General features: G+C 36.1%; 1 protein-coding gene across 8 annotated transcripts in view; it reads right to left on the bottom strand.

Moving 5' to 3' along the window:
- Positions 1-21,099, bottom strand: part of ARFIP1 (ADP ribosylation factor interacting protein 1) — a 125,623-nt gene that overhangs the window by 62,040 nt on the left and 42,484 nt on the right. For all 8 annotated transcript variants that reach the window (XM_059066690.2, XM_059066693.2, XM_067035676.1 and 5 more), the window contains 2 exons: positions 20,667-20,768; positions 3,911-4,019 (listed from right to left, as the gene is read on the bottom strand). In XM_059066690.2, the coding sequence (XP_058922673.1) occupies positions 3,911-4,019; positions 20,667-20,768 (211 nt within the window). The remainder of the gene's footprint in view (positions 1-3,910; positions 4,020-20,666; positions 20,769-21,099) is intronic.

The following is a 21,099-nucleotide window of genomic DNA, read 5'->3' as shown; positions in this document are numbered from 1 at the left end:
ATAATATGAAAACCTTAATCTGGACTGGATCTAATGTTAAAATCCAAACATGCAATAGATCTAAATAGGTTGGTGCTACCTTTCAAAGTGAGAGATACCTGTCTTTAAAAAAAAAAAAAATCTGTTGAGCCATAAAATTTAAAACTGGAAGGGGACTTCCTTGGTGGTCCAGTGGTTAAGACTGTGCGCTCCCAATGCAGAGGGCATGGGTTCAATCCCTGGTCAGGGAATTAAGATACCACATGCCGCTCGGCCAAAACAAACAAACAAAAAAACGAAACAAGAAAACTGGAAGGGACAACGGAAATCAGCTAGTCTGACATTAAACTACAGGAGAAATGAGGTGCAGGGAGATTAAAACAGCTTCTTATTAAGAGACTCAGATGTTCCAAATCCACACCATAATGTCTCCATTATTAAATTCAATACAGAAAACACAAATCCATAAATTACTTGTTGAGTTGGAAGGCATTTAATGTTATCCAGCTCAATCACCATTTTAAACAAAGACTATCTTACTATCCAAGGCACAAGGGTTTCTATTATATAAGGAAGTGTTAAATAAAAGATGACTACTGTAGTTCCATTTCTTGATGATCCCAGGAACAGAGCTCTGTTGTTCTGGTTATTACTGTTTATTAATCTTACATAAGAGATAATCCCATGACATGAGAGATGTATAATATATTATAGTAACAAATGACACAGAACTTTCCAAACTAAAGTAGCAAAAGACATGGTGCTGAGGTAAGTGTGTACTTTCAACCGTCTGCTCTAGGGTAATTATTCTCTGTATCTTCAACCCTTTAAACCACTAATTTGGACTAAATTCGTTACTAAAATCATTCATAATAAATAAGTAAATCATTTCAACAAAAAATAATTCTTAAAACTCTATGCTTTTGCAAATTGACTAAATTTGGGGAGTTTGCTATGTTTTCTCTCAATAGCAGAAATCTAGGAATATGAATATGTGTATGCAATGATCCAAACCCCATTAAAACAAAACTCAGATACCAAGTATACTTCACTCTTATGAGTTGATTTATTCATGATTTCTAATATTATTGATTCTACAATGTATTTGCTAGGAAGATTTCAGTATTTCTTGTTGTTAGGCTGAATTTAAGTATAATTTCTTCAACATGTGCTCTAGAGATGGAAAAGTAAATGGTAATAGAGTCATTTAAAGTTATCATTCAGTCATTTCTCCAGAGAGCTAACATAGCCCCAACTCCTAATATTTTTTCATAAGACCTATTTCCTAAATTTTAAACATGAGAAAATCATGTTCATTCCAATTTATGTATGTATGTCTTCAAATAAGGGCACTTAGGGCTTCCTTGGTGGCGCAGTGGTTAAGAATCCGCCTGCCAATGCAGGGGACACGGGTTCGAGCCCTGCATTGGGAAGATCCCACATGCTGCGGAGCAACTAAGCCCGTGCACCACAACTACTGAGCCTGTGCTCTAGAGCCCACGAGCCACAACTACTGAGCCCATGTGCCTAGAGCCCGTGCTCTGCAACAAGAGTAGCCACCACAATGAGAAGCCCGTACACCGCAACGAAGAGCAGCCCCTGCTCGCCGCAAGTAGAGAAAGCCCGCGTGCAGCAACAAAAACCCAACACAGCCAAAAATAAATAAATTAAATAAATAAATTTATAACAAAAACAAAACAAAACAAAAACAAGGGCACTTAAATCAACTACAACTTTCCAATAAATGCTCAGCTAATCTGAGTATGGCAGAATGATTATCTTTTTCATATATTGATTAATAATGCAGTTTGTGTTAAAAAGTGTTTTACAAAGTCAATTCAAGACACATAAATTACCGCCATTACCATGAAACATTTTTTATTCCAATTTGAAGGATTAGGATGGATCTATAAGCAAGTGAAAGTGACTGGCATTTTCATGCTCATGCACAGCAGGTTACAATGGCCAGCTGATTTCGATTATTGTATAATACTACTCTGATTAAGGGGGAAAGAATAAAACCAAACATCAGCTAAATAATTTCACTGAAAATACTTAAAATATCTTAACTGTAAAAGTTTTTTTTTTTTTTAATTCTATGCTGATATTTAAATTTAGAAATTGGTGACTGGTCCAAAATGTTGTCACATTATGCAAAGTAAGCCTTGTATCTTTAAGCACTCATAATTTTAGGCAATCAGTCAACCTTTTCAAATTCAAAGTTATCCCCTAGAGAATACCACCACAATGCTATGCAATGACTATGGAGATACTGACATGTATGCTCCCTTTCTATATCTTTATTTTTCTGAACATAAGAATGAAAAATGAAAAAAGATAATGTCAGTAGGTAGCCCACTCATTTTACAGCCTAGAGCAGAGGATATTATACTGGGTTATTCTAAATGTTTATTTCCAGGATCCATTTAACAAAGAATATATTTCAAAATACAGGTTTTTAAAAAATATATTTATTTATTTATTTGGCTGCATCGGGTCTTAGCTGCAGCACATGGGCTCTTCTTTGCTGCGTGTGGGATCTTTAGTTGCAGCATGCAGGATCTTTAGTTGCAGCATGTGGGATCTAGTTCCCTGACCAGGGATCGAACCCAGGCCCCCATGCATTGGGATCACAGAGTCTTAACCACTGGACCACCAGGGAAGTCCCAAAATATAAGTTGTTTCTGACTAAAGTATTGGCCATAAGTATAATAAAAATATAGAATACTATTATCTGCAAGAGGGCTAAGGATTGCAAAGGCATGGAGATATCTTTTTTATTTTGTGAAATTTAAAGTTAAAATTCTTCATTGAACATCAACTATTACTACTTTAACTACAGCTCTGTCGAGAAAACGATCAATTTTCACGTCCAAATTTCCACAATTTTACTTTCTTTCACTTGTGTGAAAAATGAAAGAACACCTAAAAAATGTTATTATAGGCAAGAGCATTAAAAAAGGAAGCATCTTTCTTTATATTAAAAATAGACATATATACATGGGATGTGTGCAGAAAAGAGCTAACATAGTAGGTCTAACTATTTATCCTTAAAAAGACCAGCTTACAGAAGACTGGCCCTTGGCTGGCATCTGAGAACTTTAATTTGGGGGTGATTTCCTCCATTCCCCAAATGGTAAACTTGCTCACTATGCCTAAACTGTTTATACAAACAATGTGGTTTATGCTTTCCTTCTGGGAGTCTGGAATCTGGGCACGTGCTCACAGAAGGTGCCTATGTGAGCAAGCAATCTCCAGTAAAAACTCTGGGCATTGAGGCTCTAATTACCTTCCCTCGTTAGCAACATTTCACATTTGTTGTCACAGCTCTGCTGGGAGAATTAAGCATGTCCTGTGTGACTGAACCAGGAAAAGATCCTTGCAAGCTTATGCCCAGTTTCCCTAGACTTCGCCTCAGGCATCCTTTGCCTTTGCTAACTGTGCTCGGTATACTTTTGCTGTAATAATCATAGCCTAGAGTATGACTACAGACTGAGTCCTGTTAGTCCTCTTAGGAAATTACTGAATCTGAGTGTGGTCTGGGAGACCTCCTACACAGCATGTATAGTAAGAAAAAAGTTTCATTTTCCTAATTGCTATGAAACAGGAAATATGTATTTATACAAATCAATATCGACCTATAAATTTTGTGGTTACCCCTAAAATAATTTAAATATGCATTCTTGACATAATTTTTGAGTTTTTATTTCAGTATTTTAAAACCAATTCTTAAGTAATAATCAGTGCAATTATGCACATTGATCTATTTATATAGAGATGACTACTAAACAATTCTTAAATTATTTAAATTGAAGAGAAAAAGGATTATGTTTATAATCAGTGTTTTATCACGGAATTAAAGGGCTCAACCCTCATACTTTATTAATAAAGCCTCCACCGCAGCCATCTTTAAAAATAATGGGTTCCTTACCTTGAAATGCTCCTGCTTCAATAACCCCCTCTTTGGTACTTTCAAAGCCATGAGATGTGATTTGGGTTTCTGAGAGACCAAGTCCAGCTGGTAACGAACGCTTCAAATCCTTAGCAACATTTAAATAAAAGAGAAAAATCTTGTAAAAAATCTCACATCACATAACATTTCAGCATAACTATGTCCTTTTAATCCACCTTAAACTATTTTTTCTCTCTACTATGTAGTATGCCCTTATGCTGTCACAGTGTTCTGTAATGATGTATAATCAGCAGCAAACTCAGCAAGATTTGCTATTAAGAGATACAGTGTATATCAAATACAAAATACTTTCATCATTTTAGAACTAAGCATCAGGCAGATATTAAAATTCAAATTTCGAATCTACTGATACGTCAGGAAAATCATTTTAACGAGTAGAATTAAGATTAAAAAGTCAAGTCTAATATTAAAAAACTCACTGATGTCTAATATAATCCTGATGAGCCTGACTAATGTTCAGTATAAACAGATCATTCATTTGCAAAATTAAACTTCCCTTTGATTTCCAGGTTAGCTAGGTAAACAGGGCTTCTCTCACTTCAGTCAGAGTGAGATAAAGGTTGAGGTAAAGAAAATTTCTTGTTATTTAGATTTATATTAAACCAACCTATAATATAAATTATATTAGCCAACCTAACTGCAATTTAGCTTTTAATGGTAATAAATATAATATCTGACATTCAGTCTTATAGTAAAAGAAAAGAGAAAAAGCCACGAAACACAGATTTCCAATTAGAAGTCCTTTCTGTCCTCTGGCTTGGATATGAGGAATTACCCAATTTTCATAATCAGAGTCTATGAATGGATCCTACTGGTTTTTTCACAACAATGACAAGTTAGCGATGCACTAAAAGATAAACGTCTTTGAAATCCTTTCTTAATACTCTATTCCACCACATATAATGTACAGTTAGCTCTTGAAACTCCTGCAGCCTTCACACTGGAACTCCCTATTCTGCTTACCCTGTTTTATTTTTCTCACAGCAGTTATCATTAAGTAGCTAGTGATAAATATAATTTATTTATTATATTCAATAAATATTTGTTGGATGAATAAATAAATGAATTTGTTGAGTAAACTAAAGGATTTATGACAACACCATATAGATTAAGAAGTTGATACAGCAATAGGCTTCTTCTAAAATTTAATTTAATGAGTATCTGCTTATTCTTACTATGTTAGACTTGCTGGGCAAAGAAAAAGATAACATAAGGTACAGTACTTGTCTCACCGGAGAGACAACATACACAAACATTAATATAAAAGTTGAACTTGGTGCCAAAGTAAAGGCAATAAGTATCAGAGGAATTCACAATAGGGACTAAGTCCTTGAAAATCGAATAGGAAAAGAGAAAGTACTGCTTGAGCTCTGGAACATAAAGGATTTGTTGAATCAACATTTAATGAGCACCAAGTTATGACAGGCACTCCTCTAGACACTGCAGAGAAGCACTATAGGAAACAGATGGTCTCTGCCCATCAGACTCATGTGAGGTATAGGCGATGGAGGAGATGGACAGTAAATAAATGTATCTCAGGTAATAAGATGTGCTGTAAGTAGAGTTGATCCTTGAAAAACACAGGTTTGAACTGCATCCCCTTATATGCCGATTTTTTTCAATAAATATGCTTGTACTACAGTACTACAAGATCTGAGGTGGTTGACTCCTCAGATGCCGAATCGTGGATAAGGAGGGCCAAAGGAAAAGTTACACAAAAAATTGACTGTGGGGAGGGTGGGCACCCAATCCACTGTTCAAGGGTAACTGTAATAAATTGTAAGTGTGTTTATTTTTTTAAGGCAGGATAAGAGGGATACAGAGTGACAGGCAAAGGGTGCTCCTTTAGATGGGATATTCAGGGAAGGTCTCTCTGAAGAGGTAAGATGTGGGCAGAATTCTGAACAAAATGAGGGAGTGGGCCATTTACATATGATCAGTTTGTCAATTTCTACAAAAAAAAGCCAGCTGGGATTTTGACAGAGACTGTGTTGAATCTGATCAATTTAGGGAGACTCCCATCTTAACAAAGTAAGTCTTCTGATCCATGAACGTGAGATGTCCTTCCATTTATTTAGATCTTTTTTAACTTCTTTCCTCAATGTTCTATAGATTTTAGGGTACAAGTTTTGCACATATTCCTGAGTATTTCTTATTTTTGATGCTACTGTAAATGCAACTGTTTTCTTAAGTTTATTTTTGGATTATTTATTCCTAGAGTATAGAAATAAAATTGAGCTTTGCATACTCCTCTTCTGTCCTTCAACTATGCTGAACTTATTATTTTTAAAAGGTTTTTTTGTGTGCAGATTCCTCAGGATTTTCTATATACAAGGTTATGTTGTCTGCAAATAGAGATAGTTTTACCTCTTCCTTTCCAATCTGTATGCCTTTTATGTGTATAGTTATTCTTTATATATTATACATATTGTATCAACACTCTTTTATATCCAATATTTGATAAAAACATTAAAAAAGTGGTAAAACCAATGTACACTTAACATCTAGAGTTTTTCATTAACAAGACCAAAAAGATCAAAGGCAAACTTTTTGTTGGATAATCCAATAGACATGATATGTCTACTCGAAAAGAGAAAACTAATTAACATTAGCTTTACCAGGGACATTTCTTTGAACTGGCCTGTAAAAAAAAAAAAAAAAAGTACCTACTCCAATGATTTGTTATAAGCAAAGCTATCACATAATTTTTAAAAAAATTTTAAGGATCTCACTGCTAATCATTATGAGGACAAACAAAAACTAATAAACATAAAATAAAAGCACAGTAACATAATAGTAAATAAAAGTAAGCTGAAAGATTGATTCTTGCTTTCTTCACCCTAATTAGAGCTCCCCATGAAATCACCTTTTGAATTTTGTATGGCAAACTTTAAAAATGTTTATCAACAGCAAAGACTCTAAAATCACTTTTTAAAGTTTGTGATAGTCTCATCAAGTATCAACTATTACTAGAAACATGAAAGACCTGGAAAGATAATTCAGATGACCTCATTTGAATACTACTTTCCTATCAATATTTAGTGGCTATATGATCCTGGGTAAGTACTTAAAAACTTTCTAGCTCCTGTTAGCTCAGCTGTAAAAAGAGGATCAAAATTACCCCAGAGTACTACGACAATTAGACGAGATAATATGGGCGAGATACCCAGTACATATTTTTAGGCACTCAGTTAAGTTGGCCATCCCTCTCCCCTACTACAATCATCTTTACAACTAATTAGTGCTATCACTAATAATTACAATAGCAAACATTTCTCGAGCACTTACTATGTGCCAGGGATTGTTCTAAGCACTTTATGTATAGGCAGTCTTCACTCTGCATGACAGTGCAAGATCAAGATAATAAAAATGACCAAGCAAGTAGAAACCGTGCAAAGTGGTTAATGGGAAAAACTGATTATTCCATGACCATCAAAAATTCTTGTCAAAACTTTAAAAAACTTTTTCCTTGCTTATGTTGTTAAGTTAGCCTTCACTAAGTTCTTCTGGCTCAAATCTAGAGTCACTCAAACAGTGGCAGTGTCAACATGCCTGTGGGTCAGTTATTTCTTCCACAACTCCGTTTAGGTTTATTTTTCTTTTAGCCACACTGCGGGGCACATGGATCTTAGTTCCCCTACCAGGGATTAAACCCACACCCCCTGCAGTGGAATTTCGAAGTCTTAACCACTGGACCGCCAGCCAGGGAAGTCCTGTTTAAGTTTTGTTGGGGTAACTTTTTTAAAAAATAAATTTATTTATTTATTTTTGGCTGCACTGGGTCTTCGCTGCTGTGCGCGGGCTTTCTCTAGTTGCAGCGAGCAGGGTCTACTCTTCGTTGCCAGCACAAGCTTCTCATTGCGGTCACTTCTCTTGTTACACAGCACAGGCTCTAGGCGCACGGGCTTCAGTAGTTGCGGCACGTGGGCTCAGTAGTTGTGGCTTCTGGGCTCTAGAGCGCAGGCTCAGTAGTTGTAGCACATGGGTTTAGTTGCTCCTCGGCATGTGGGATCTTCCTGGACCGAGGCTCGAACCCGTGTCCCCTGCTTTGGCAAACGGATTCTTAACCACTGTGCTCCCAGGGAAGTCCCCCATTTAGGTTCTTTTTTTTAGGGGGGGGACACTGAGTTTGGTCTTCGTTGCTGCATGTGGGCTTTCTCTAGTTGCAGTGAGCAAGGGCTACTTTTCGTTGAGGTGTGCGGGCTTCTCATTGTGGTGGTTTCTCTTGTTGCAGAGTATGGGCTCTAGGTGCACGGGCTTCAGTAGCCATGGCTCGCTGGTTCTAGAGCACAGGCTCAGTAGTTGTGGCGCACGGGTTTAGCTGTTCCACGGCATGTGGGATCTTCACAGACCAGGGCTCGAACCCGTGTCCCCTGCATTGGCAGGTGGATTCTTAACCACTGCGCCACCAGGGAAGCCCCCCTCACCCCCCGTTTAGATTTGATTTGAATTTATGTTATCACTTTTCATTTCTTTGCTGCACTTCTATCTTTGTTCACCCATTCCCTTTTGATTATCCACTTCCGTAAAATGCCACATGGGTTTATGACCAGGAGACAAGGTGATAACACAACCACATGATTTGCTGTCTGTGTATGAAATGAATAACAGATACAGTGACCAATCACCAAGAGAATTTGAAAGTGACACGATTACTCAATAATCATGATATGCATCGTTATTCACATGGTGATTTTTGAACTTAAGTACTAGCAGTGAAGTTTGTACTTTATACAACTACAGTTAATACACTGGTGACGGAAATCTGAGCTGTGTTGTTGGGGACAGATATTATTTAATTAAACCACGGTAACCAAAATTAATGCATTTTGGAACTATACAAAGCAAGAACTGCCTAATATTATCTCATTTAGTAGTACTATCACTACTATTTTACAGATGAGAAAACAGGAACACAGAAATAGGACTGAGCTTCAAGACACACTATTAACTGTAATGTATAGTAAATGTAAACAGACACAAGCAATTTGTTAGAGACTCAGAATTTATTTTAGCTAGTATGTTTTCTTAAAAAAATTATTTTAAAAATATCTTTTAAAAATCATTGCAGAATCTGCTCACTAGTTTAAACACACTAATGCAAATATATTCTCAACTTGTAATTTCCTACTGGTACAAAACAGACAACAACTTTCATTCCATTTCACTTACTTCCTAATGTCACATAAAACCTCTTGTCACAGGACAACATCCTTTTCATCTGTGTATTGTTTTGGAGAGCACTTAGAATTAAAAAGAAAACACTCTTTACACTCAGTTTTATTTACTTCTTATTTTTAAACCAAATCTCTGAGTCTGTTCATTTTGCTGAATAAAAGATATTTACCTTTCCAGTCTATTTTTTAATATACTAATGTACTAAATCAATGATTTCCAGTTTTAAATATTACTGACACTTTTATTCATATTTACATAAAACCAGATAATTTTTTCTCTCTAAAAGGCAAATACATCACTTACAAAATAAATAATGTCAAAGCACCAAGATATTTCTTAAACTCTGTGAGTTTGGTTATTAAGGTCAATTATTTATAGAGTGTTTTCCCTGGATATTGCTTTGCTCCAAGTCTTGACAGCTTTTTAGCTCTCCTTAAGGAAAGACGTATCAGACATCTCTCAAAATATGAGGGTGAAAAACCATAAACAACATAAAAATGACAGAGAGGTCCAGGAGAGTCGTGTTTGCTGTATTCTTAGAACTTAACTGAAAGAACATTATTCATTTGAATCATCTGTCCTGTCACAAAATATTGTGTGAATTCCCAGAAAAGAGATACAGTAGTAGTAGTTGGGAAGAGGGGAGAGAGTAACAGGTTAAATAGGGAATTTGATGGATATCTCTCATTCCCTAAGTTTTTAAGAAGTTAAGGGATGCTACCATCTTGTCATGCATGGCCTCTGGAAGAAACAACTTCTGGCTGTCTGAGGATATTACATTTCACTCAAACCCCTCCCAATGGTCTCCCAAGGGTCCTTTACTCAACAAACAGAAGTTCTTCTAGAAAAAAACCTCCTGTCCTTTATGTAAAACAGCTGTAAAATCTGAAAAACACTAAGGCCTTCCTTTGCTTAAACTCTTACTAATAGAAGGAGCCTAACCAAAAGTGGTACAAATAGATCCATTCAGACTGTGAACAGAATTATCATTTTGATAGTGGTCTGGCAGTTAAGTTGCTGCAACACAAAATGATATGCGCTCCGAGAGTGGAATGCATGATTTGTAAGAAAACACTCAGTATTTTATGAGCTTGTTGACTGCTTTCTGTAAAATACACATTCTCTAAGTTATATAATTTAGCCTCATAGTTCACAAACACTTAAAAATGTATCTTTACATAACTCTTAAACTTTTAGTGTCTCAGTTGTAAGGTTGTGCCTAGCTTAGTAACTTTAGAAATATATGTTACTGCATTTACTCCTATAGTTTCCAGAATATATTTGAGAGACAATGAGCCCATTTATAACCAACAACGTAAAATCCCAAATTTGCATTTTTATGTCGCTCACATTCAACTCAACGTTTAAGACTTTGCAAAGTCATGCTTAACAACTGCACAATAAAGTGGAATAAACCTGAAGTTAATTTTCTATTCAAGCTACTAGGATAATACTGGAGTATTTAACAGTTTTTAAAAAGAAATCTTCAAACAATTAAAATAAAATATAATGCTTTTGGCAAAAATGTTTCATATATAGTTTAAGTTCTTTTCAGAGGATACAAGATAATACTTGTAGTTACAGCTTCCATAAAGCTGTGAAGGGGTGCTCATTTTCAACCAAAATAACTTGCTTCCATTTGCATATTTTAACAGAGGTAAGAATAAGAATGAGGTTAAAGGGCTTCCCTGGTGGTGCAGTGGTTCAGAGTCCACCTGCCGATGCAGGGGACGCAGGTTAGTGCCCTGGTCCGGGAAGATCCCACGTGCCGCGGAGCGGCTGGGCCCGTGAGCCATGGCCGCTGAGCCTGCGCGTCCGGAGCCTGTGCTCCACAACGGGAGAGGCCACAACAGTGAGAGGCCCGCGTACCGCAAAAAAAAAATAATAATAAATAAATAAAGAATGAGGTTAAAAATGTAACTTTATAATTTAGCATAGTAATCTACTTTTGAACTGAAGTTAGCGCAAAATTAACAATTAAAGAACACCAAATGTTCAGCAAATGTGCTTTAAAATACACATGCTTTGGGGATCCCCTGGTGGCGCAGTGGTTAAGAATCCTGTCTGTCAATGCAGGGGACATGGGTTTGAGTCCTGGTCTGGGAAGATCCCACATGCCTCGGAGCAACTAAGCCCGTGCGCCACAACTACTGAGCCTGCGCTCCAAAGCCTGCGTGCCACAACTACTGAAGCTTGCATGCCTAAAGCCCGTGCTCCACAACAAGAGAAGCCACCGCAATGAGAAGCCCGCCCACCGTAATGAAGAGTAGCCCCCACTCACTGCAACTAAAAGAAAGCCCGTGCGCAGCAATGAGGACCCAAAGCAACCAAAAATAAAATAAATAAATTTTTAAAAATACACATGCTTAATGAGATGCACAACACTACAGTATATAAGCAGAAGGAGAGATTTTAAGCTCGGTGCTTTGTGACCTCCTAGAGGGGTGGGATAGGGAGGGTGGGAGGGAGACACAAGAGGGAGGAGATATGGGGATATCTGTATAGCTGATTCACTTTGTTATAAAGCAGAAACTAACACACCACTGTAAAGCAATTATACTCCAATAAAGATGTTAAAAAAAAGAACTAGAGATTTATTAATGAATTCTCCCCTTTTACTCAGAGAGAGGAGGAGAAATCTTTTAAAAAGGAGGAATTTGAAAAGCATGCATTGTAACCACCAACAATCTGTAAGGATTCTCCAAGTATTCCACAAACTACACGAACTCTCTTCTCCCTAGTTTCCTTACACTATATTTTCCCGGTTTTCCTCCTATCTGCATCTTTAAAAATGGCTTGGTGTTCTTTCCTGGCTCTAGTTTCCCTACAAGAGCAAAGTCTGAAGTCTCACTTCCCTTCTTCCCGTGGTGACCTGAAGAATCTGTCTCCCTTGTCTCTAGTCTTGTCAGCCCTGAAATTCATTCTTTGTACAGTAGGAAGAGACAACTTTCTAAAATGCGAATGTGATGAGGCACTTCAGTTTTTACTCATTTAGTGGTCCTCCATTGCTTTTTAGGTAAAGTCCAAACTCCTCCACACGGTTTTGAGGTTTTACAGGACCTCGTCCCTACTTACTCTCCAACCTCATTTCTCACACATCTGTCCCCATGTTCCCCACTCCAACAACAGTGAATTTTCAATTCTATGGTCTTGCACTTTTTTCACGTCTTTCTAGTTGCCTCTGATGGGACTATTCTTTACTCTTCTTCATCGGGCTGGCTCATCCTTCACATTCAGCTTGGATAGCACTTCCCCAGGTAATCTTCCCATACTTGTTTTTACCCGTTATCAGCCCATGCTATACTGGGCTTAGTATAACACTTCTCACACAGCATTGACATTATATGTCTACATTCTGTCTCCTGAAGACGGTAAGCTCCCTAAGACCATCTATTTTGTTCCTCTTTGGTACTCCTAGTATTTAGCAGATATAATGCTAAAACTTCATTTAATTTTCTCAATTTATTTATTTATTTTTTGCAGTATGCGGGCCTCTCACTGTTGTGGCCTCTCCCTTTGCGGAGAGCAGGCTCTGGACGTGCAGGCTCAGCAGCCATGGCTCACCGGCCCAGCCGCTCCGCGGCATGTGGGATCTTCCCAGACCGGGGCACGAACCTGCGTCCCCTGCATCAGCAGGCAGACTCCCAACCACTGCGCCACCAGGGAAGCCCAATTTTCTCAATTTAAATACCTTATCTCATTCTTCAAAATGGATAAAATCTTCCATAGCATTTACATAATATAATTTTAAAAGAAAACAAATTGAAAATTTTATGGTAACTATTCTTTAAACTTTGGTAATTTAAAACCCCCTTTTGTTGTTTTTACAGTTAGCTGCTTATAAGGAGTATCTGCCAGAAGCAAAGCTGTTATTCAACAGACCTCCACATTCCTAATTCTGCTGTAAGCATATTGCAACATCTTTAACCCCCTCACAGTGGCTTCTCTGACACTCTACAATTATCTTGAGTTAAAGTGGACTATTCTCCTTCATTGTTTATCAAGCGGGTAGAGGGAGGGTCAGCATTTTCTCAGCTCTCCACTTCCTAACTACCAGTTCTCAAACTTTGGTTTGGGTAAGAATCACCTGAGAAAACGACTAAAAATGCAGGTTCTTCTTAGCTGCCTGTTGTAATTCAGGTTAAGCTGAAGTGTGGAACCCAGGAGTCAGAATTTCAAACAAGTAAGTGAGGTGACTCTGATGTAGGTAACCCTCTTTCTACACTCTGAGGATCTCTGCTGTAGTGTGCAGTGCTGACTCCCACCTACCGACCCTCCATCACCCACCTTCTTTCCGGTCAGTCCCCTCAATAATGAGGGCTTTGGCATATCCAGGTCTTCTGCTCTATCCCCAACTTTTACCATTATCCTGGGTGTTCCCAAAGTTTTGCATGCCACTGGGCACACTTTCAGGGAATTACCCTATGTTCAGTTTGCAATTACTTCCAAAGTGATATGTAAGGTGTCTAAGCTGAGTTTTACAGCTCATCAAAAACATACTCTACTAATGGCATGGTACGTAGTCTGTTGCTTTATTTTTTTTTAATACAAACTGTGAAATACTTAAAATGAAATAAAATCTATTGCATGAGCCTGCCTACCTATGTTGATGCAGAATGATGGGTTGTAGTAATAACCATCTGTAAAGATGTATGATTTTTTCCCCCTCAGTATGCCTGTAGGAAGCCTAAGGTTGGTAGTTTCATTCAGATTTGGTGATCTGTAGTTGGATAAGGGGCCAAAAGAGTGTGTCAGCAGATAAAAGACATATTCAACTAATACAGTACATGCCAACCTACACTTCCGTCACAGATTTCATTAACTTCTTCATCTCCAATGCCTTTCACCTTTCATGCCCAATTCTACTTAAGCAGCTAGAGCACCCACGGCCACTCTGTGGATCTTGTCACTGCTCAGGAAGCAACACTTCTGGAATCTTAAATCTAATAACTTATTTTATGATCACAATCTCCTCCCATATCTGTTACTCCAGTTGATCAAGACAGCAAATCTCCTGACTTACCTACTGTCTTCATTTTACACACACACACACACACACACACACACACACACACACACACACACACAAAATCTCAATCTCATTTCTCTCTCTCTCCCCACTTCCCTCTCATTCACTCAACAAACATTTAACAAGAACTTAGAGCATCACTATCTTCTGGCAGTTTACTGTCTATTCTCTTGGTTCCACCCGAACCCCTGCATCTTAGATTAAAGTCTAGATCCTAAGTAGGACTGAAGTTAAGATGTACCAATTTGCGTCAAGGAAATACTGAATTCATTCAAAGACTATCACTATGGAAATGTTTGTATATAACTACATTCAAAACAATTTATCCTAAGTAGTAAAACACTTATCCATGATAGCATTTGTTTATAAAGGTGCAATCTAAAAATTATAATTAAGATAAATATGGCTTCAGCTTGTCATTAAAAATTATACTTATTCACAATTTTCAACAGGAATATGAATCCAGAGTTAATTTAATAGATGTATATATAATAAAAACATATTTTAAAACTTAATTTGCGGTAATAGTACTAAGAATATATTCTATACTTTAAGAAAGTAAATATTAAAATGAATCTAGATTTGCATGGATTAAACAACCCCTGAAAAACATTTGCCATACCTTTAAAAGGGTCTAAGATACACATCTGGTAAAAATTGGCCTTAGGAAAAAGCCCTCATCAAATCAATGCTGCCAATGACAGAGCTACTAAATTTTTCAGATAATGCAAAAGCATTATATTGTATCACCATATAGTATGGGGAAAAACTGTCATCAGATGCTACTCAAACTCTAGGATAGGATGGCTGAAGTAGAAATTATGTTAAATTTAAGTCATACTGAAACTCATTCTTTCACTGAACAACTACTGTGAACCATAAGCTGTGCAGTGCACACATACCATCTCTGCTCTAAACAGAGTGATTCCAAGCTCTTGGGAAAAGCAGATAAATAAACGGACAGTTATGACATTAAGGTGAGGAGAGGAAATATGTTCTAAAAAGGGTTCTTATAATTTCTACTCTTATATTCTTTCCCAAGTCTTCTTTAGACTGCTAAAGTATGTTATCCAGACTAATAAGTACAGGGGAATGGAGAAACTACTTAGTTTAACAATAGAATTAAAGAGTAAAAGAAAAATAATAATAAAAACTTCCAACAACAACAACTACAACAATGATGACCATGATGCATGTGGAAAATTAAGGACAAAATATGTGTCAAGTCTAAGAGTACAATATCTCTTCCTGTTGTTCCATAGAAGTCTAGCAACCGTGTTTCTAGTCCTGGTTCTAACATTTGTTCATTCATTCACTAAACATTTAACGAAAGCCTGATTATCTATTATGTGCCAGCACTGCTGCCAATGAATGAGCATTCTTGCCCACACTGTACTTACAGTCAATCACATAAGCTTCTGGTACAGCGAGTTAATATGGGTAATTCCATCACAACCTCAGGGCCCCTTTTCCTCAGTTGTAAAATAAAGCAGTGAGACACAGGGATCTTCAAGGTATTCCTACTGGATTAAAATCCTGTGATTTAACTCAAAACTTGTAGGTCAGGAGTATTTAAAACACAGGGAACCTAAGGATCCACCTGCAAGGTTCAAGGGATCCTAGACTCCTTCAAATTGAACACAAGATTTGGTAGCTTTGTGTATATATAGGTTTTTCTAGAGAAAAGGTCTATAGGTGGAAAAACCTAAATTATGAATTTTAGTTTTGGGCCTACCACAGGAAAAGTTTTATTTTAGCTATATTTACTAAGGTAATTTCTCTAAATCTGTCAAATATAACTTAATTCACAAGAAGTTTCAACTTAATTCACAAGGAGCTAATATTCACTTCTTTAACTCATGGTACAAATTGCACATTTCTAACCTAATATTTTGACCAGCACTAAAACAGAATTATAATATGTAGTTTATAAGTAAAAGAGTAATTTGTATTCTTTAGAGATTAAACTTTACTACTCTTTAAAAAATAACAATTACTTTTTATTTAGAAGCAAAAATATTTTTGCTGTAAAGAACTGAGGTAATACTAAGATTATTATCCTATCCTCTCTACATATAGCTGTTGCCCCTCATCTTAATAAAAACAGTAACAAACCTTGAAACATTAACACATGTTAAGCTGCTGCCAGGGAATTTCTAGGACAAATTCTCCCATTACATTCTCTATTTCAATGTGAATGTTGAGTTAAAGTCCACCAGAGCCTCTCGTAGTAGGAGACTAAGAAGGGAAATCAAATGAAAAATGAAACTTAGGCAGTGACACAGAAAGGAGAACAGAATCATTTACAATTTCACTGCCTGTGCCACAGCGACGCCAACTGGCCAGCCATGTTATGACAACTTAATAAGCCATCATCTTAATTTCATAAAAGACTTTATACTTTTTAAAGTGCATTATGCAGTATGCATTAAATAAAAGCCATTATATAATTTTATTTTATTTCATTTTTTCAATATTTTTAATTGAAGTATAGTTGATTTACAATGTGTACTGTATGATTTTAAACATCAAATATGTATAAAAGATGTATATTAGTAAAATACCCTTAGTTATGAGCTAGTGTCTCATGAAATCTCTTTACTAGTCTATATAATGCTAAGCAGTACATTATTCACACCTGCCTTATGAACTTTTATCTACATGAGAAGAAATATGAATATGACGTTAAATACAATTTCCCTTTTATTGCTCAGGAAAATAAAGGAGTATGCAAAAATGTAGGTAAATATATGCCTAACAGATCCTGAGTGTAATTTATTTAAAACAGTCAAAAGATGCTTTTGAAATACTGTTTTCACTCATAGTAAAAGGGATCACATAGCCAGGTTTTATTTTAAAGAATGTTAAATATGCAAGAAACTCTCATGATATATATTGTTCATAAGAGCAGCTACAAAGAGAAACAAGTTTTATGATGTTGAATTTCTTTAGGGAGGTAAAGTGGGGTGTACTGTTTGAAGTGGATTACTGCTTCTAAGGAGTCTTGCCTACTGATAAAGTTCACATCCAATAAGAGGAGAGCTCCAGGATGACATTTCCTTTTTTCCTTCTTTACCCCCCAATAGAAAATGAAATAACATTACAAGGGAATCTCCAAAAAGAGAATTAAACATTAAATAAGCAGTAAAATTACAAAGCAGCAAGTTAACTGGCTTTGACTGCATAAGCAAAGAACTTATACAGATATATAATGATTTAATTCACTTCACTCTAATAAGACTCTAAAGTTAAAATTTGAAAGGATTAAAAAAAACTTTTCAGTACTACTCAAAGGCAATAAAGGTTCTTAACTAAAGACTCATGAATAGGTTTAAGGTACAAAGCAACCATGCAGAAGAATGAAGCTGGCGGAATTAACTACCAGGTTATCACGGCTGAAGCTAGTATTTGTTCCAGACTTAATTACCCTAATAACTAAGTAGGTAAGACAGTGTGGTATTATTGCAAGGATAGACAAAAATAAAACAGCCCAGTAGCAGAGCCACACATATACGATCACCTGATTAACAGCAACGGCCCCTATGCGGAGAAAGGATAGTCTTTTCAACAAATGATGAAAATCACATGCATATGAGAAAAGAAAACGAAACTTGACCCCTACATCATGCCATACACAAAATTCAAGATGAATCACAGACCTATGTGTAAGAAGTAAAACAGTAAAACTTTTAGAAGAAGATAGAGTATCTTCATGATACTGGGATAGGCAAAGATTTCTTAGAAGGATCACAAAAATCATTAAAGGGAAAGAAACACTAATAAATTGGACTTCATTAAAATTAACTTTTGTTCATCTAAAGATACCATTAATAGAGTACAAAAGCAAGTTACAGACTGGAGGTAGACATCTGCAATACACACATCCATACAAATGACTTATACCCAGAACATATAAAGAACTCCTACAAATGAATTAGAAAAAGGCATATACTTAATAGTAAAATGGGCAAAGGACTTAAAAAGATACTTCATAAAAGGTAATATTCAAATGGTCAATAATAATCTGAAAATATGCTCAACATCATTAGTCATCAGGGAGATGCATGTTAAAACCACAATAAGATAACCATTATGATTCCATCAGAATGGCTAAAATTTAAAAGTATGACAATACCAAAAATTGGTAATGATGTGGAATAACTACAATACTTATTCACTGCTGTCAGGATTGTCGGCAAACTAGGTGACAATATCTACCAAACCCAAACATCACCATGACTTGGCAATTTCACTCAGGGTATATACTCAACAGAAATAGGTGATTATGTACACCAAAAGACCTGTATAAGAATGGTCACAGCAGCTTTATTCATAATAGGCACAGGCTGGAAACAACCTAGGTATCCATCAACTCAAGAATGGATATACAAATCGTGGTGTATTGACACAATGGAAAACTATATTACAATAAAAAAGAACTAAATACTGCCAAAGCAACAACAACAATATTATAGACATAATGTTGAGTGAAAGCCAGTCAGAAAGAGTACACACTGTATGATTCCATTTATATGCAGTTCAGGAAGAGTCAAAAGCAATCAATGACAACAGAATTACAGTAGTTATTACCCGGGAAGGGAGGGAGATGTATTGCTTAGAAGAGGGCAAGAGAGAGCCAGGTAAGGCAAGACCTCGAAATGTTCTACTTCTTGATGTGGGTGGTGGTTCGGTTGAGCTTTACACTTAACATTTGTGCTTTTTACTATGTATAAGCTACAGCTCAAAAAAAAAAAAAAAAAAAGGAACAGGCTTAAGGCTTAAGATGGAAGATGGCAGGTGAATCCCCAAAATAATGCAGCATTCTGTATGTGTTGCATTTTTCTCAAAGGTTTCATTAGACTGTCTATTAGAGTATCAACTCTCTGGTGGCAGGCATTTCTGTCATTTTTGTTGTGATGATATCCCCAATGCCTGGTATACAACAGACACTCAATAAATGTTTGCAGAATAAATTCACAAAATGAGCTGTTACCAAAAATAAGATGAAGCAATCATTAACTAAAATCCTGGTATAACGAATTATTTGAATTAATAGAAGTTTATAAAGTTAATTGGTAGACTGTCTAATGATGGTAACTTGAGTCTCCTTAATATGCAAGTGTGTCTTAGTGTTTTCAAACACCAGAAAGTGAAAATTTCCTTTGAGTGCTGAGAATTTAAGTCTTTCTTCTCAGTCACCTTATATTGGGCCATGGATGCTTAGAAACTGAGTTAAAACACCTGCAATTAAAATAAACATATCCCAAGCTTGAAAACACATTTGTTTCTTCCAAAGGACTGCTGAGCCAAAAATAAGTGAAATTCAGTGGAATTCTCTAAAAATCCACTAAAATGATCTATCTAAAACAGTAGTTTTCAACCAGAGGCAAGTTTTCCCCTACCCTTGACATCTGGCAACATCTGGAGACATTTTTGCTTGTCACAACTGGAGGGTGCCATTGACATCTACTAGGAGACCCAGCCAACCACCTTACATGCACAGGCCAACCCTCCACTAAGCAATCTACCTGGCCCAAAATGTAGATAATGCTGAGAATGAGAAATCCTGATCTAAAATATCACCTTCTGTTAGACTAAAATAATTTTATTCTTAAAACGTATGAAGCAAAAAGAGTCCTATTTGAGCTGTAAAATAATTCAAGTATCTTTCAACCAATACATTTTCAAGAATACGAAACTAGATTTTTAAAGTTATTTAAAGTTGTACACATGTATCAAATGTCATAAAAAGGGGTGTTTAATTCAAGTATGTCCAGAAATGATAACCATCATTATCATTTCTAGGACTATATTAGGCATATTACCTATTTTAATCTCATTTAATATTAATATCCCCATGAAAATAAGATCTCATTTAGAAAGATTAGAAAACAACAACTAGAAGAGATTAAGTAACTATCTGCTCAAGGTTACACTGCCAGGAATGGCACAGCTGAAATCTGAACCCACATTAGCTCTAAACCCATGATGCTTCCATTAAAATGCATTAAATGTCAATTTCAAATGCGCAGCAGATCAAAATTAAACACACCCCAAGTTTCATTTTCCACTGAGTCAAATATGCCATTTTAGAAAGTGAATGGCAAAGTCAAGAGAAGCCTACTTAGGAATTATGTACTAAGAAAAGAGATAAGATAGTACCAATTTTTTAAAGGATAATCTATAGTTAATATTTTTGCTTATCACAAGTAAAATGAAGTCATTTTCTATAAAGTTATATGCCAAAATCATCAGATATACTCTTGTTCTGGTCATGTAATAAAGCTGCAGATAATAACATCAAAGCCTAAATGCTTTACTGGCCTGGAGCTTATTCTTGACAAATCACTAACATGACCCACCTAGTCATCCCTCCATAATAACATTGGATTCCTGGCATTTCAGCCTATCTAAGAACATATTCCTATATTAAACTCTATTACCTTTTTCTCAACTTTAAGGGCTTATCATGATTCTTTGTATTAAGAGACAGAAAAGTGTTCTTACCCTATTAAAGCCATGTTCATGAGCATCATCAACTTCTCCATTACTAGTCACCGGAATTTCTGCTGCTGAATTTTTTGGAGATTCTTGAGCCATAGTAGACTCCTAAAAAAAGGAGGAAAGAAACAGTCATAAATAACACCAAATCATAAAAAGCAAACATTCAAAAGACTATATTCCTGTTTATAGCACTTAAAAGCCACCATTATAGCCCTTTTTAAAAATAATTACAACCTACCTAATCCTTATGTAATAAACATGATACTAGTATAATAAAAAACACATCTGGCCTTTAAAACTGCATTCAACATAGATTTCTTGATCTTACTGTAGGTACCAGGGGGCAATATCCTTACCTTGTAAATAGTACAAACGACACAAAAATCAAAAAATGCAAATAATGTCTTAGTATTATTGAAAATAGTTTTGACCTTAC

Source organism: Kogia breviceps, chromosome 6, assembly GCF_026419965.1.
Source record: "Kogia breviceps isolate mKogBre1 chromosome 6, mKogBre1 haplotype 1, whole genome shotgun sequence".
Taxonomy (NCBI): domain Eukaryota; kingdom Metazoa; phylum Chordata; class Mammalia; order Artiodactyla; family Physeteridae; genus Kogia; species Kogia breviceps.
This window is presented reverse-complemented; position numbering and strand designations above follow the sequence as displayed.